General features: G+C 44.4%; 1 protein-coding gene across 1 annotated transcript; it reads left to right on the forward strand.

Moving 5' to 3' along the window:
* The first annotated feature begins 3499 nt into the window (after positions 1–3499).
* Positions 3500–16831, forward strand: LOC120025337 (USP6 N-terminal-like protein). The gene is made up of 10 exons (XM_038969859.1): positions 3500–3563; positions 3815–3922; positions 8440–8549; positions 12798–12846; positions 13069–13189; positions 13464–13558; positions 14095–14160; positions 14984–15083; positions 15284–15436; positions 15757–16831. Exons 1-10 carry the CDS (start codon positions 3525–3527, stop codon positions 16533–16535), a joined length of 1620 nt encoding a protein of 539 aa, XP_038825787.1. The 5' UTR covers positions 3500–3524; the 3' UTR covers positions 16536–16831.
* The last annotated feature ends 348 nt before the right edge of the window (positions 16832–17179 follow it).

The raw sequence follows: 17179 nt of genomic DNA on the forward strand, positions 1-17179 counted from the left end.
AGTGTGCGGAGGTACAGGTTAGTTGAGGTAATTTGTACATGTAGGTAGGGTTGAAGTGACTATGCATAGATAATAAACAGCGAGTAGCAGCAGTGTACAAAACAAATGGAGGAGAGGGAGGGGGCAGTCAATGTAAATAGTCCAGTGTCCATTTGATTAATTATTCAGCAGTCTTTTTTTTTTTCTCCCCTTTTCTCCCCAATTTTTGTGGTATCCAATCGCTAGTAATTACTATCTTGTCTCATCGCTACAACTCCCGTACGGGCTCGGGAGAGACGAAGGTCGAAAGCCATGCGTCCTCCGAAGCACAACCCAACCAAGCCGCACTGCTTCTTAACACAGCGCGCCTCCAACCCGGAAGCCAGCCGCACCAATGTGTCGGAGGAAACACCGTGCACCCGCCCCCCTCGGTTAGCGCGCACTGCGCCTGGCCCGCCACAGGAGTCGCTGGAGCGCGATGAGACAAGGATATCCCTACCGGCCAAACCCTCCCTAACCCGGACGACGCTAAGCCAATTGTGCGTCGCCCCACGGACCTCCCGGTCGCGGCCGGCTGCGACAGAGCCTGGGCGCGAACCCAGAGACTCTGGTGGCGCAGCTAGCGCTGCGATGCAGTGCAATTATTCAGCAGTCTTATGGCTTGGGGGTAGAAGCTGTTAAGGAGCCTTTTGGTCCTAGACTTGGCGCTCCGGTCCCACTTGCCATGCGGTAGCAGAGAAAACAGTTTATGACTTGGGTGACTGGAGTCTCTGACAATTTTGTGGGCTTTCCTCTGACTCCAGGATGACAGGAAGCTTGGACCCAGTGATGTACTGGGCCATAAGCACTACCCTCTGTAGCGCCTTATGGTCAGATGCCTAGCAGTTGCCATACCCGGCGGTGATGCAACCGGTCAGGATGCTCTCGATGGAGCAGCTGTAGAACCTTTTGAGGATCTGGGGACCCATGCCAAATCTTTTCAGTCTCCTGAGGTGGAAAATGTTTTGTTGTGCCCTCTTCACAACTGTCTTGGTGTGTTTGGACCATGATAGTTCGTTGATGATGTGGACACCAAGGAACTTGAAACTCTCGACCCTCCAGCATATCTGAGATATGGTTTTTTCTTTGCAACTCTGCCTAGAAGGCCAGCATCCCGGAGTCGCCTCTTCACTGTTGATGTTAAGACTGATGTTTTAACGGGCACTATTTAATAAAGCTGCCAGTTGAGGACTTGTATCTGTTTCTCAAACTAGACACTCTAATGTACTTGTCCTCTTGCTCAGTTGTGCACCGGGGCCTCCCACTCCTCTTTCTGTTCTGGTTAGAGCCAGTTTGCGCTGTTCTGTGAAGGGAGTAGTACACAGCGTTGTACGAGATCTTCAGTTTCTTGCCAATTTCTCAGAATAAGAATAGACTCACGAGTTTCAGAAGATATTTCTTTGTTTCTGGCCATTTTGAGTCCCATTTTGAACCCACAAACGAAGATGCTCCAGATACTCAACTAGTCTAAAGAAGGCCAGTTTTATTGCTTCTTTACTCAGTACAACAATTTTCAGCTGTGCTAACATAATTGCTAAAGTGTTTTCTAACGATCAATTAGCTTTTTAAAATGATGAACTTGGATTAGCTAACGCAACGTGCCATTGGAACAAAGGAGTGATGGTTGCTGATAATGGGCATCTGTGCGCCTATGTAGATATTCCATAAAAAATCTGCCGTTTCCAGCTACAATAGTCATTTACAACATTAGCAATGTCTACACTGTACTTCTGATGAATTTGATGTTATTTTAATGGACAAAAAAATTGCTTTTCTTTTAAAAACAAGGACATTTCTAAGTGACCCCAAACTTTTGAACGGTAGTGTATGCATGGAGGAACATTGGGAAGTCCAAGCATGTTCTCTGACCATGTGTCTCTCTCTCCCCCTCTCTCTCTCGCTTTCCACACATTCCTTCTCATCTCCCTTTCACTGTTTAATTATATCCATCTCCCCCTTTCCGCTCTCTGCGTTCTCCCCCCCAAATGACATCCGCCAGGACCTATTTTTAGCCCTCTCACTTTCTCACACTTGACACCATTTGCAGTGTACCCTCAGGGCGTCATCGCTGCGATCGTTCGTCTGTGGTGGCATGGTTTGGTTTTCTGTGGTTTCTGTCGGCTGTATGTATCGACCCTCTCTCTCTTTGCTCGCAACCTGCTTTCTGATTGTTTTCTATGCTTTCTAATAGTTAGCCACATCTATGTAGTCCATTGACTCGTTCTGAGAGAAAGTTGTCCTCTGCCCCTTGGGCAATATCTGCGCCACAATGTACATATGGCAATGGTATTTTCTGTTCTAATGGCCACGATTTAACACAGCATAGATAGACACAATGCATCCATTTGTATCACCTTTGAGACGGGCACAGCGATGTGATGCGCTTGTACTAAAATCAAATGTGCTGTTCTCGAGAGAACAGCGTGTGTTGTGTTTTTCCCAGTGGCTCCAATTCAAAGGCCCAAAGTCTGACTTGAATTAACTCTTTTAAAGCAACAGGCCCAACTTACTGCATGTTTTCCCCGTGGCTGTGTGCTGTTTCTGATTTGTCTGTGTGTCTGTGTGTTATTCCAGGGCAGACAGGAGGGGATGGTGATTGACTCCTGGGAGGATGCAGACTACAGTATTTACAGAGTCACTGACCGTTTCGGATTTCTGCAGTAAGTCAAACTGGGTTTGTGTGTATGGTATTGTACACGTTACTCGACTGGCAGAATCTGACTGATGTTGTCCATTTTTTCCCCCCCACAGTGACAAGGAGCTGCCAACCCCTAGTGCACAAGAGGAGAAGGTAAGGAGAGGAAATGCAACATATGCATCATAAGGGTCGAAGAGACACACGACAGTTTCCGTTAGGTGGTGTGCTGAAGCCACTAACTAACCTTTCAAGTGTGACCTCTAACATATAGAGGTGTCATGTTCCTTGTGCAGCTGTTGTGTGTGTGCGTGCGTGTGCGTGTGTGTGTTAATGCTTAGTGCGTGCTCTGTGTGTGTTAGCCAATCCATGCCGCCCTCCCGCTAACTTAGGGCCACATGCCCCAGGCATCCATCGAAGGCGAAGCCGATCCTTAGGCATCTCACTCACTCCTGGAATGGGAGCTACGCTTCCTCTCACCTTAGAACCGGTCATGTGGTCGTGATTGATTCAATTAATACCACATTTAACCTTGGGCAGAATTTGATAAACTCTCCTCAATTTTAAATGTCAATTCAGTACAAACCAGCACATGCCAGTCATAGCATTGGGGTCAGGACACCAGGTTCTCAAGTCAAGTGATATTTTATATGATCCCACGAAGGGAGTTAATTTGGTTGTAGTTTTAGAACAAACATTGTAAGTACTGTGTTTATTACTGTACTATACTGTATAGTGTAAATGCGTCTTGTTAATGTAAATGTGTTTTCATTTTGCATACATAACTTTACACCTAGTTTACAATGTATTTTCTGTTTCGCCCTGACAGAAAAATAACCTGGAAATTGAAAGGGTGGAGAAATGGCTGAAGATGGTGAAGAAATGGGATAAATACAGGAACAGTGACAGGGTGAGAATAACACTCCTCTATCTCTCTCTCTCTCTCTCCTCTCTCTCTCTCTCTCTGTCTCCCTCTCACTCTCTCTCACAGACACACTCCACACCATTTCCTTGTGTTTATAAATGTTTATATTAGCCTGAAATGCTCAGTCAACATTTACACTCCTGCCTCAACCCACCATTTGTTCATCCCCTGACTCCCCCTGTCTACCCCCTGTCTAACCCCTGTCTCCCCTGTGTGTGCCACTGCTCCCCTCTCAGATGGTAAAGCGTGTGTATAAGGGTATCCCGCTGCAGCTGAGAGGCCAGGCCTGGGCCCTGATGCTGGATGTGGAGAAGGTGAAGAATGAGAACGAGGGGAAGTATGAGGTAAGAGAGTATCCAGTATCTAACACGCACACACACGCACGCATGCACGCACGCACACATACACACACTGTTGGTTCATCAAACATCTACTCTAAACAGTGGGATTTGATACCGTGCTCCAACCAGCACGTTGCAGTCTAAAGCCAGTGGTCACTCAGGACCACTAAACCATGTTGTTATGATTTGAAGGCGACTGCTACTACAGGTCTCAGGAAAGTGATGTCATTGTGCTAGGCTACGCTATCAGTAACCAGGTTCACTACATGGGCAGAGTACATGAAAAACAAATTTTTCAACATTACTGAATACCCTATACTTGGCCAGAGATAAATACCCTGTGATTCAACAATGGCGTTACGGTAATGTCCCTTTCCTCCCCCTCCATTGGTAAAATGTCTTCAGAAATGATTCACACCCCTTGACTTTTTCCACATTTTGTTCTGTTACAAAGTGGGATTAAACTGTATTTAATTGTCATCTTTTGTCAACGATATACACAAAATTAGATTTTCAAGACGATTTAAGTCAAAACTGTAACTAGGCCACTCAGGAACATTCAATGTTGTCTTGGTAAGTTTCTCCAGTGTATATTTGGCCTTGCGATTTAGGTTATTGTCCTGCTCAAAGGTGGATTTGTCTGCCAGTGTCTGTTGAGAAGCAGACTGAACCAGGTTTTTCTCTAGGGCTTTGCCTGTGCTTAGCTCTATTCCTTTTATTTTTATCCAAAACCAAAAAAATCCCTTGCCAATGACAAGCATACCCATAACATGATGCAGCCACCACCATGCTTGGAAATATGAAGATCGGTACTCAGTGATGTGTTGTGTTAGATTGCCCCAAACATAATGCTTTGTATTCAGGAACAAAAGTTCATTTCTTTGCCATATTTTTTGCAGTACAGTAATCCCTCGTTTATCGCGGGGGTTACGTTCCGAAAATGACCCGCGATAAGTGAAATCCGCGAAATAGAAAACTTTTTTTTTTTTTACAATTAGCAACTATTACATGTATACAAATACAGTGACTCACGTGTAGGCCGTTTCACTGCTCTTCAGACTGGGCCGCTGCATCCTGACTGCGCTCTGCAGTGTTCTCTGCTTCTGAAGCCCGCGGTGCAGGTGTGTTTGTTCGGGAGAAGAACATAGTGATAGGCAGCTGTTGTCGCTCTTTTTTCTTCTTTGCAAAAAGATCCTTGTACACCGACATGCCACCATCGATTACGTTGGAGAACTGTAATGAACGGCTCATCAAAGGGTCCCGTACACATAACTGCACGAGACGACAAAATGATAGCACAATTCGTAGCATGTTTTGATACAAGAAGCGGGAGTGAGTTTTTAGCGAATCAGAATGCAGAGCACAATGCACCAAAAAAAAAAAAAAAATGCATTATGAAAATCCGCGAAATAGCGAATCCGCGATAAGTGAACCGCGAAGTGGCGAGGGATCACTGTATTACTTTAGTGCCTTATTGGAAACAGGATGCATGTTTTGGAATATTTTTTATTATGTACAGGCTTCCTTCTTTTCACTCTGTCATTTAGGTTAATATTGTGGAGTAACTCCAATGTTGTTGATCTATCCTCAGTCTTCTCCTATCACAGCCGTTTAACTCTGTAACTGGTTGAAAATCACTATTGGCCTCATGGTGAAATCCCTGAGCGGGTGTATTGATACACCATACAAAGTGTAATGAATCATGTCAACATGTTCAAACAGATATTCAATGGCTGCTTCTTTTTGCTTTACCCATCTACCAATAGGTGGCTTTCTTTGCGAGGCATTGGAAAACATCCCTGGTCATTGTGGTTGAATCTGTGTTTGAAATCCACTGCTCGACTGAGATAATTGTATGTGTGGGGTACAGAGGTGGGGTAGTCATGAAAAAATGTTAAACAGCATTATTGCACACAGAGTTAGTCCATGCAACTTATTATCTAGCCTGTTAAGCTCATCTTTAGTCCCAGAGTAATTTAGGCTTGACAAAGGTGTTGAATTCTTATTGACTCAAGACATTTCACCTTTTTCTTTTTTATAAATGTGTAAAGATCTATAAAAATCTTAATTCCACTTTGACATTATTGGGGTATTGTGTGTAGATCAGTGACACAAAATAAAAATGGAATCCATTTAACTTCAGGCTGTAACACAGCAAAATGTGGACAAAAGTCAAGGGGTGTGAATACTTTCTGGTGGCACTTAGACCGTACATGAACACACATAGAAGTGTGCTAATCTTCCCCCACATATTGCAGCCTCAAGCCAGCGTGCTGAACACAAAATATTGTAATGTTATACACCAAGACCATTTCATGTTTATAGGACCATTACTTTTCACAACTACCCCCACTCCCATCCACCCGTTGCTACATTCAAAAGGATTAATAATAGTGACTGGCAGGTGTCTTCACTGACATTTTCAACATGTCCCTGATTGAGTCTGTAATACCAGCATGTTTCAAGCAGACCACCATAGTCCCTGTGCCCAAGAACATGAAGGCAACCTGCCTAAATGACTACAGACCCTTAGCACTCACGTCTGTAGCCATGAAGTGCTTTGAAAGGCTGGTAATGGTTCACATCAACACCATTATCCCAGAAACCACTCCAATTTGCATACCGCCCAAACAGATCCACAGATTATGCAATCTCTATTGCTCTCCACACTGCCCTTTCCCACCTGGACAAAAGGAACACCTACGTGAGAATGCTATTCATTGACTCCAGCTCAGCGTTCGACACCATAGTGCACTCAAAGTTCATCAAGGATCATCAAGGATCCTGGGACTAAAAACCTCCCTCTGCAACTGGATCCTGGACTTCCTGACGGGCCGCCCCCAGGTGGTGAGGGTAGGTAACAACACATCTGCCACGCTGATCCTCACCACTGGAGCCCCTCAGGGGTGCGTGCTCAGTCCCCTCCTGTACTCCCGGTTCACCCACGACTGCATGGCCAGGCACGGCTCCAACACCATCATTAAGTTTGCAGACGACACAACAGTGGTAGGCCTGATCACCGACAATGACGAGACAGCCTATAGGGAGGAGGTCAGAGACCTGGCCGGGTGGTGCCAGAATAACAACCTATCGCTCAACGTAACCAAGACTACGGAGATGATTGTGGACTACAGGAAAAGGAGGACCGAGCACGCCCCCATTCTCATCGACGGGGCTGTAGTGGAGCAGGTTGAGAGCTTCAAGTTCCTTGGTGTCCACATCACCAACAACTAGAATGGTCCAAACACACCAAGACAGTCATGAAGAGGGCACGACAAAGCCTATTCCCCCTCAGGAAACTAAAAAGATTTGGCATGGGTCCTCAGATCCTCAAAAGGTTCTACAGCTGCAACATCGAGAGCATCCTGACTGGTTGCACCACTGCCTGGTATGGCAACTGCTCGGCCTCCGACCGCAAGGCACTACAGAGGGTAGTGCGAACGGCCCAGTACATCACTGGGGCTAAGCTGCCTGCCATCCAGGACCTCTGCCATCCAGGCGGTGTCAGAGGAAGGCCCTAAAAATTGTCAAAGACCCCAGCCACCCCAGTCATAGACTGTTCTCTCTACTACCGCATGGCAAGCGGTACCGGAGTGCCAAGTCTAGGACAAAATGGCTTCTCAACAGTTTTTACACCCAAGCCATACGACTCCTGAACAGGTAATCGAATGGCTACCCGGACTATTTGCATTGTGTGCCCCCCCCCCCCCCCCCCCCCCAACCCCTCTTTTAGTAGCTGCTGCTACTCTCTGTTTATCATATATGCATAGTCACTTTATCTATACATTCATGTACATACTACCTCAATTGGCCTGACCAACCAGTGCTAGCCGGGCTATCTGCCTTGTGTCCCGCCACCCACCACCCGCCAACCCCTCTTTTACGCTACTGCTACTCTCTGTTGATCATATATGCATAGTCACTTTAACCATATCTACATGTACATACTACCTCAATCAGCCCGACTAATCGGTGTCTGTATATAGCCTCGCTACTGTATATAGCCTCACTACTGTTATTTTTCACTGTCTTTTTACTGTTGTTTTTATTTCTTTACTTACCTATTGATCACCTAATACCTTTTTTTGCACTGTGGGTTAGAGCCTATAAGTAAGCATTTCACTGTAAGGTCTACTATTCGGCGCACGTGACAAATCAACTTGATTTGATTTGACATTGTTTTTGATTGATTGTTGGGTGTGGCTCCAAAAAGAGAGAGGATGATGTTACTGTATGTAGCATGAAAACAGGCAAATGGCATTGACATGGAGATACAAAGATCACACGCACATCACACAATAACAGAGGTTTACTGACAGGGGATTATGGCTTTTGATATAAAGTTAATATAATAATATATTGCCTGTATACTATAGAATCTATGATTTTGAGAGAGAAAAAATTGGGGGACATATTTTTTTACCAAGACAGTGTACTGTTGCTGTTCATTTATTTCTAATATGTTTGAAGTGTGCAAGGGATTTAGAAAATGTGTATATTGTTTTAATTGACATTTTCAGAGGATGAAGGATCAAGCCAGAATCTTCTCCCAGGAAATCAAACAGATCGATCTGGACGTGAACAGGACGTTTAGAAACCACATCATGTTCATGGATCGATTCGGAGTCAAGTAAGTCAGCAGCTGTATTCCACCGTAAGGGTGGCTGTTCATGTACAGTGGCAAGAAAAAGTATGTGAACCATTTGGAATTATCTGGATTTCTGCATAAATTGCTCATAAAATCTGATCTGATCTTCATCTAAGTCACAACAACAGACAAACACAGTCTGCTTAAACTAATAACGCACAAATTATTGTATTTTTCTTGTCTATATTGAATACATCATTTAAACATTCACAGTGTAGGTTGGAAAAAGTGTGTAAACCCCTAGAGTCTGCTAACCTGGAGTATAATCATTGAGACAAGATTGGAGATGTTGGTTAGAGCTGCCCTGCCCTATAAAAAACACTCACAAAATGTTTGTTTGCTATTCACAAGAAGCATTGCCTGATGTGAACCATGCCTCAAACAAAAGAGATCTCAGAAGACCCAAGATTAAGAATTGTTGACTTGCATAAAGCTGGAAAGGGTTACAAAAGTATCTCTAAATGCCTTGACGATCATCAGTCCATGGTAAGACAAATTGTCTATAAATGAAGAAAGTTCAGCACTGTTGCTACTCTCCCTAGGAGTGGCCGTCCTACAAAGATGACTGCAAGAGCACAGCGCAGAATGCTCAATGAGCTTAAGAAGAATCTTCAAGTGTCAGCTAAAGACTCACAGAAATCTCTGGAACATGCTAACATCTCTGTTGACGAGTCTACGATACGTAAAAAATTAAACAATAATGGTGTTCATGGGAGGACACCATGGAAGAAGCCACCACTGTCCAAAAAAAACATTGCTGCACGTCTGAAGTTCACAAAAGAGCATCTGGATGTTCCACAGCACTACTGGCGAAATATTCTGTGGACAGATGAAACTAAAGTTGAGTTGTTTGGAAGGCACTATGTGTGGAGAAAAAAAGGCACAGCACACCAACATCAAAACCTCATCCCAACTGTAAAGTATGGTGAAGGGAGCATCATGGTTTGGAGCTGTTTTGCTGCCTCAGGGCCTGGACAGCTTGCTATCATCAACGGAAAAATACATTTTGCAGGAGAATGTAAGGCTATCTGTCCGTTGGGTGATGCAACAGGACAATGACCCAAAATACAGAAGTAAATCAACAACAGAATGGCTTCAACAGAAGAAAATACGCCTTCTGGAGTGGCCCAGTCAGAGTCCTGGCCTCAACCCGATTGAGATGCTGTGGCATGACCTCAAGAGAGCGGTTCACACCAGACATCCCAAGAATATTGCTGAACTGGAACAGTTTTGCAAGAGGAATGGTCCAAAATTCCTCCTGACCGTCTGATCTGCAACTACAGAAAACGTTTGGTTGAGGTTATTGCTGCCAAAGGAGGGTCAACCAGTTATTAAATCCAAGGGTTCACATACTTTTTCCAACCTGCACTGTGAATGTTTACACGGTGTGTTCAATAAAGACATGAACATGTATAATTGTTTGTGTTATTAGTTTAAGCAGACTGTTTGTCTATTGTTGTGACTTCGATGAAGATCAGATCAAATTTTATGACCAATTTATGCAGAAATCCAAGGTTTTCCAAAGGGTTCACATACTTTTTCTTGCCACTGAATGTCTCAGTGCTGATCTAGGATCAGATCTCCCAGTCTATTTAATATTAGAGTGGCTCCGGTTTCGGATATTCTGGAGCTCCTGGTGCTATTTATACATAGATTTTTACGTAGCTGCTGCCCGCTCTACTGCCTACGTAGCTCCCACTGTCCGCTGCTGCTTCCCCCTCATTGACATGGAGGGGGAAACTTCATGTTGTGCACAAAAGACATGATCAACATGTTCGTACAATCTTTGTTGTCTGTTGTAACAGTGTTGCAAACATAAGCACAACACAAAGGCAGTCTATTTCATGTAATTAGGCAAGGACACTACGTGACCAAAAGTATGTGGACAACTGCTCGTCCAACATCTCATTCCATAATCATGGGCATTAATATGGAGTTGGTCCCCCCTTTGCTGCTATAACAGCCTCCGCTCTTCTGGGAAGGCTTTCCACTCCGCCAAACCCAGATTATTTTGTCGGGCTGCCAGATGGTGAAGCGTGATTCATCACAGAGAATGTGTTTCCACTGCTCCAGAGTCCAATGGTGGCGAGCTTTACACTACTCCAGCCGACGCTTGGCGATCTTAGGCTTGTGTGCGGCTGCTCGGCCATGGAAACCCATTTCATGAAGCTCTTGACATTGCTTTCAGAGGCAGTTTGGAACTCAGTAATGAGAGCTGCAACCGAGGACAGACTATTTTTACGCGCTACGCACTTCAGCACTCGCCGGTCCCATTCTGTGAGCTTGTGTGGCCTACCACTTCGCGGCTGAGCCGTTGTTGCTCCTAGACGTTTCCACTTCACAATAACAGCACTTACAGTTGACCGGGTCAGCTCTTGCAGGGCAGAAATTTGACGAACTGACTTGTTGGATAGGTGGCATCCTATGACGGTGGCACGTTGAAAGTCACTGAGCTCTTCAGTAAGGCCATTCGACTGCCAATGTTTGTTTATGGAGATTACAAGGCTGTGTGCTTGATTTTATACACCTCTCGGCAACGGGTGTGGCTGAAATAGCCAAATCCACTAATTTGAAGGGTGTCTGCATACTTTGGATACATCATGTATATATATATATCACAAGCAAGACACAGACAGGCAGTCAAAACGGCGATTATTTTCTCATCATTGCAAAGATTGGCTCTTTTTTTTTTTACATCAACTCTCACTACGATAACTATGAAGATTAGCATCACAAGTAGTAGGCAGTCTAAAGCACAAGTTAAGTGTAATACCATGGAAATGAATGTTGAAAGTTACATTTATTTTCCTAAAACGTAAACACTATGCAAAGGCCACACGGAATCTTGAAATAACCTATACATGCTGTGACATTATATTGATTTCGGGGGGCTGCAAAAAGGAACAAACCGCTTTTTCTGTGAAGTTCAACGAATCACGACCCGCCATAGGTTATCAACAGTGCTATTTATGCGATAGTTTGACTGTCAAGTCCATGTGTTGGTGTGCGGCCAGTGACTTTTATTAAGAGACTTTTACTGAGGAAGAAAATAATAGCTGCGTTCTAAGTCCCGCGACCCCCCCAGCGTGTTTGACAAAATCAACAGTACAAAACCAAAGATATTGATCGGTTTTAAGCAATTGTGTCATCGTGTTGACTAAACTTATATACTAACATCACCAAACTGAGGTAAAAAGGATGTGTAATTCCCCCGCAATTCAATGTGGTCAAAACGTCACCATGTGTAATGTAGTCTACACAACATATTGTCCACACATCATGGAAAGTAGCGAAATTAATCACATTTCTATTTTGCGAAATAATTCAAAAAACACAAACGGATTAATAGTCTCAATCGCTTTACTGACAATAATATTAAACTAACTCCGATGGTCCAATCTACAAATGTTTGATATTTAACATTAGTTACAGAGGGGTGGTCGTTGAAAGTCCAGCATAGATGAACAGGCGAAATGTTGATGATGCAATTTAGCTACTCTAAAAGGTCAAAGGTAACGCAGTAGCACGGGGACGCGCCGTCTTCTCAAATGTAAAATGCATGCGTTCTCCACACTCGTCCGAATAAGAACCCACTCGAGAATGCCCTCGAAGAACTCACTCAGAGCATGGGAGTATGCATGTTGAGAAACACCCACAGACACGCAGTCTAATTAGAAATGTAATGTCATTTTTTTCATCATCATTCCGAACAAATAAAATAAAATGTCATTTGTCACATGCTTCATAAACAACAGGTGTAGACTAACAGTGAAATACTTACGGGGCCTTCCCAACAGTGTAGAGAGAAACATATATAATAATTATAACACAAGGAATAAATACACAACTTATTAGTAAATAGACAGCTACGAAAAAAATATAGATAAACTGCATTGGTAGATAGTATGGTCTGCAGCTTATCATGAGATATTCTATCTCAGGCGAGCAAAAACTTGGGACTTAACATTAGAGATCGGGCACCAGCTGTTGTTAACCAAGAGACTCACCCCTCCCCCCCTCATCTTTTCAGTTAATTTATTTAAATCACTTAGCTCATCTGCCTTTACTGTGGTGCAGGAAAATTCTCAGCAACAAAAGAGTGATCAAATTCAGATCCTACATATGTACAGTATATACAGGTTTTGACGTGAAAGTTGCCTGAACCATGGCAATTACCCTTCTCTGTCTCTGAACGACTGACCTCCCTCTCTCCTCTCTGTGTCTACACAGACAGCAGTCTTTATTTCATGTCCTGTCTGCCTATTCAGTCTACAACACGGTGAGTTTGTTTTAGTCTTCCCTCAGTCATAAATAATGTCAATATTTAAATAATGTTTTGCATTACGATTCAGCCCGATGTTCAGCAATTAACTGCTTTGTAACACTAAAACTAGTGGCAACTGAACTGCCTCCAACTTTAAGGAGACAAAACCTACATCAGAACAAATGTAGCCTGGTGATCAATGTGACATTGTTTGACCTCTAACCTCTGACCCTATAGGAGGTGAGCTACTGCCAGGGCATGAGCCAGGTTGCCGCCTTGCTGCTGATGTACATGAACGAGGAAGACGCCTTCTGGGCCCTGTCACAGCTACTGACCAATCAGAAGCATGCCATGCACGGTGAGCTGACCAATAAGATATCCCGTAAACATTGATTCAACCGATCAGATATGTCATGCATGGTGGTCCGACCAATCAATAATAGGAATCAGCTACATTACCAGTGGAATAATATATGAATATGTATTAAAATCTTAATAAAGATTTGGAATTATAGTTATTGACTAGTAAGTACATTCTGTTATGGAGTTCTAGCCACAAGATGTGCCTGTGTGTTTACACAAGTTAATAAAGCAGTCTAATCATATACCTTCCCTCTCCTTCTCCCGCTAAGGTTTCTTTATTCCTGGGTTTCCCAAACTGCAGCGCTTCCAGGCGCACCACGATCAGATTCTCTCCAAACTCATCCCCAAACTGAAGAAACATCTGGTTAGATCAGTTTTTTAATTTTTTTATTAACCCATCGACTACCCCCCCTCTTCGGAAGACACATGTCTTGTTTGTTATTTACAGATTTTCTGCTACATACTGTATACATACGTTTTACATAGACATTTTACATACACATTTTTCATGCATTATTTGACATAGGTCACTGTTTAGGTTTCCTTCACACACACAACCACATACATGCACACACACACACACACACACACACACACACACACACACACACACACACACACACACACACACACACACACACACACACACATGCACATACACACACTCACATACATACACACACACATTACGTAATGGCATCATGTTTCATAATAGTGAGGTTATTACAGTAATTGCATATAGCTACATTGAAATGCGTGTTACTGTGTAGAACTGACCATCGTTCTTTCTACCCGTCTTCCATCTCTTTCTCCTCTCTCTCCCTCCCTTTTCTCTTTCTTCCTCCATCCCCTCTCTCTTGTTCTCTCTCCCTCCATCCCTCTCTCCCTCTGTCTCTCTAGGACAGGGAACAGATGTCCTGTGGGATCTACAGCACCAAATGGTTCCTGCAGTGTTTCATTGACAGGGTGAGAGAAAGTGTGTTTTAAAGGACTGTTGCCATTTTCAGCCGATTTAAATAATTCTTTGTTTTTCTATTGGCCCGTGACAACCAAGAACTCTTCTCCTTAAAGGTACAATCTGGGATCTGGGATTGCTGACAAACGATTGGCATATTATAACTTTTAGCAGAGGAGAAAGAGGTCAAAGAATTCATGCCGTGAGCCCCATATTCACCAACAATAATAACGTCAAATAGCAGAATCGCAATTGTATTCATGGACGTTCATTCATTTCACATGATTACAACTCCAAGCAGGATGAACTTACAAAGTAAAACTTTATTTCAGCCTTTATTAGCGTTGTTAACTGCGTATAAAAGGGAACGTAACATAAGCATAATCGCGTGGCTTAATAACTACTCAGTGTGTCCTCGACTCTGTTCATACACACAATCCTATGGCTTTGGTGGTTTGGTGAGAGATGCTGCTGTCAGCGCTTCTCAGTCCCGCCGGGGCCCACCACAGAGATGGGGCTATGGGCTGGGGCTGTGGGTTAGGAGCGGACGCCACATATCCCCCCTCACTACCACTGGACTGGAGGCAGGAGGGGAGGGAGAGAGAGAGAAAGATGAAGACAAACAAAGACTTAGCCTAGCAACCAATGATTATGTCATGGATCGATAATGGACATCTTGGGGATGATAAGCCGATGTGTTTACAGATAGGAAAACAATCGTATTAATGTATAGTATGTGAACTCATGACTTGTGGTATTTTTGGACCGCTGATTTTAAGAATAGTTTTACCGCTTTGTGAATGGAAAATTATATTTTTTCCCCTCTCCTCATAGACCCCGTTCACCCTGACTCTACGTCTGTGGGACATCTACATTCTGGAAGGGGAGACAATTCTTTCCGCCATGTCCTACACAATCCTTCGAATATTTAAGAGTAAGGAGTGCATCTACCTTTGACAAGTAGCCTTTTAGCTACTTTAGCCTATTAGCTATTAGCTACTCATTACATAACTCTTTGCTAATACAATTATTGCTCTCAGCTATGCGTGGTCGACTCCTGTCCTGTGTATTGTGTCTCTGTTAACTCCAACCACGTCGACTCCCGTCCCGTTTGCTGTCTCTGTGCGTCATCAGAGCGTCTCCTGAAGATGAATCTGGAGGACCTGAGAGAGTTCCTTCAGGACAAGATCGGCCTGTCTTTCCTCCACAGCGATGACGTCGTCATCGATCAGCTGCAGGCCTCCGTGGCGGAACTACGGAAGATGAAGCTGAACCTTCCACCCCCAGGTAACACGCTGCTTAGCTGATTTTACGTACCGTTTGACGAGGATAACAAGTTTAAATCGGTAGAAAATGCAGAGGCCAAACATCTCATGAGGGCTTGTGAATGAGCTCTCCCTTGTGGAAAGATATTAGGTCACATAATGACCATTTGATGCTGGTTAGTTAGTTGTGGGGTATTTTTGAAAGAGGGTACCCGTAATTACCATTTAATGTTTAAGCATAAACCAGGTTAACACTTACGTACCAACTGAAACAGAACTGTAAAGCAAAGCATAGTTCCTATAATTTACCTCAGTTTTAATGTTCCTGTCTTTTATTTCTAGCCAAGCCAGAGGAACTGCCACAGAAGGCCCTGGGTTTGGAGCTACCTGTTCTGCTCACCCCTCTCAAGCCCCCCAGGGGAGTCACCCCTGACCCGGGTACCAAACAACCAGGAGCAGGGGGTCTGGGTCTCCACATCATCACCCACAAGCCAGATGTCATCTCCCAGGACAACAGCCCCTCTAAGGAGGAAAGGAAGGACAAGGAAGCTCTAAATAGGGAGGAAGAGGAAGATGAGGAAGTCCTTCTTCCATCTCCAGACCCCGTTCTCATCCACACCGTCCAAGCTCAAGTGACCCCCGACGGGCCTCCCCAGGCTGGGGCTGGGCCACCACCTTATGAGCCACCAGGGGGCAATGAGCACAATGTTATGGGACAACCTGCCAATCTTATGGCACTCCACAAAGAAAAAAGTGTTGAGAGCTCCTCTGGTCCAGTGGCTTTACCAGAGACAGAGACACAGGCCGTAGTTCAACAAGGTACAAACACACCTCCACAAATCCCCATGGAGGAGCTGACCCTGACTGCCCCAGTTGCCCCTTCATCCCTTAGCCCTCCCCAGCCACCCTGCAGGGTCCCCCGGACTCAGTCAGCACCCTTAGCCCAGGCTTCCCAGCGGCCTATGGGCCAGAGTGAGAGCCATTTGGTGCGGGTGGGGGAGAGGGCGGAGGATGGGTACCTGGCCAGGCTTCTGGAGCAGACCTTGGCTCTGCCTAAACACAGGGCCCAGACAGGAGACAAAGGAGAGCCAGGAGACCCAGAAGGGCCAGTTCGATTCTAGAGCATTGCAAAGCATTCTAAGTTCCCCCCTGTTGTCTACAAAACAGACATTGCAGAAAATGTGTGTTATGTTGTAGGAGAAGCTGCCATAGTGGAGTTCCAAGGGACAGTGCCACATTCTCTCCCATCATAGTGAAAGCATTACAGCTTACTTCATTTGAGTAGTTGTGTAATATTTTAACAATGGACATTATGTTTGCTTAGATAGCCTCTGTAAAATATTTGCTAATTTAGTCTTATTTTAGTATAGTTTTATTTTTGTATGTGGACACCTGCTCGTCGAACATCTCATTCCAAAATCATGGGCATTAAATACATATGGCGTTGGTCCCCCATTTGCTGTTAAAACAGCCTCCACTCTTCTGGGAAGGCTTTCCAATATATGTTGGAACACTGCTGCGGGGACTTGCTTCCATTCAGCCATAAGAGCACTGATGTTGGGCGATTAGGCCTGGCTCGCAGTCAGCGTTCCAATTCATCCCTAAGGTGTTTGATGGGGTTGAGGTCAGGGCTCTGTGCAGGCCAGTCAAATTCTTCCACACTGATCTTGACAAACCATTTCTGTATGGACCTCACTTTGTTCACAGGTTATTGTCATGCTGGAACAGGAAAGGGTCTTCCCCAAACTGTTGCCACAAAGTTGGA

This window comes from Salvelinus namaycush, chromosome 30 (genome assembly GCF_016432855.1).
Source record: "Salvelinus namaycush isolate Seneca chromosome 30, SaNama_1.0, whole genome shotgun sequence".
In the NCBI taxonomy this organism is placed as follows: Eukaryota; Metazoa; Chordata; class Actinopteri; order Salmoniformes; family Salmonidae; genus Salvelinus; species Salvelinus namaycush.

What these genes read in the sequence shown, in the direction of transcription:
- LOC120025337 (XM_038969859.1), top strand. Translation starts at nt 3,525, where the DNA reads ATGGTGAAGAAATGGGATAAATACAGGAACAGTGACAGG. An exon ending in AATACAGGAACAGTGACAGG is followed by an intron (nt 3,564 to 3,814) that starts GTGAGAATAACA and finishes CTCCCCTCTCAG; the next exon opens with ATGGTAAAGCGTGTGTATAA. An exon ending in CCAAACTGAAGAAACATCTG is followed by an intron (nt 13,559 to 14,094) that starts GTTAGATCAGTT and finishes CTGTCTCTCTAG; the next exon opens with GACAGGGAACAGATGTCCTG.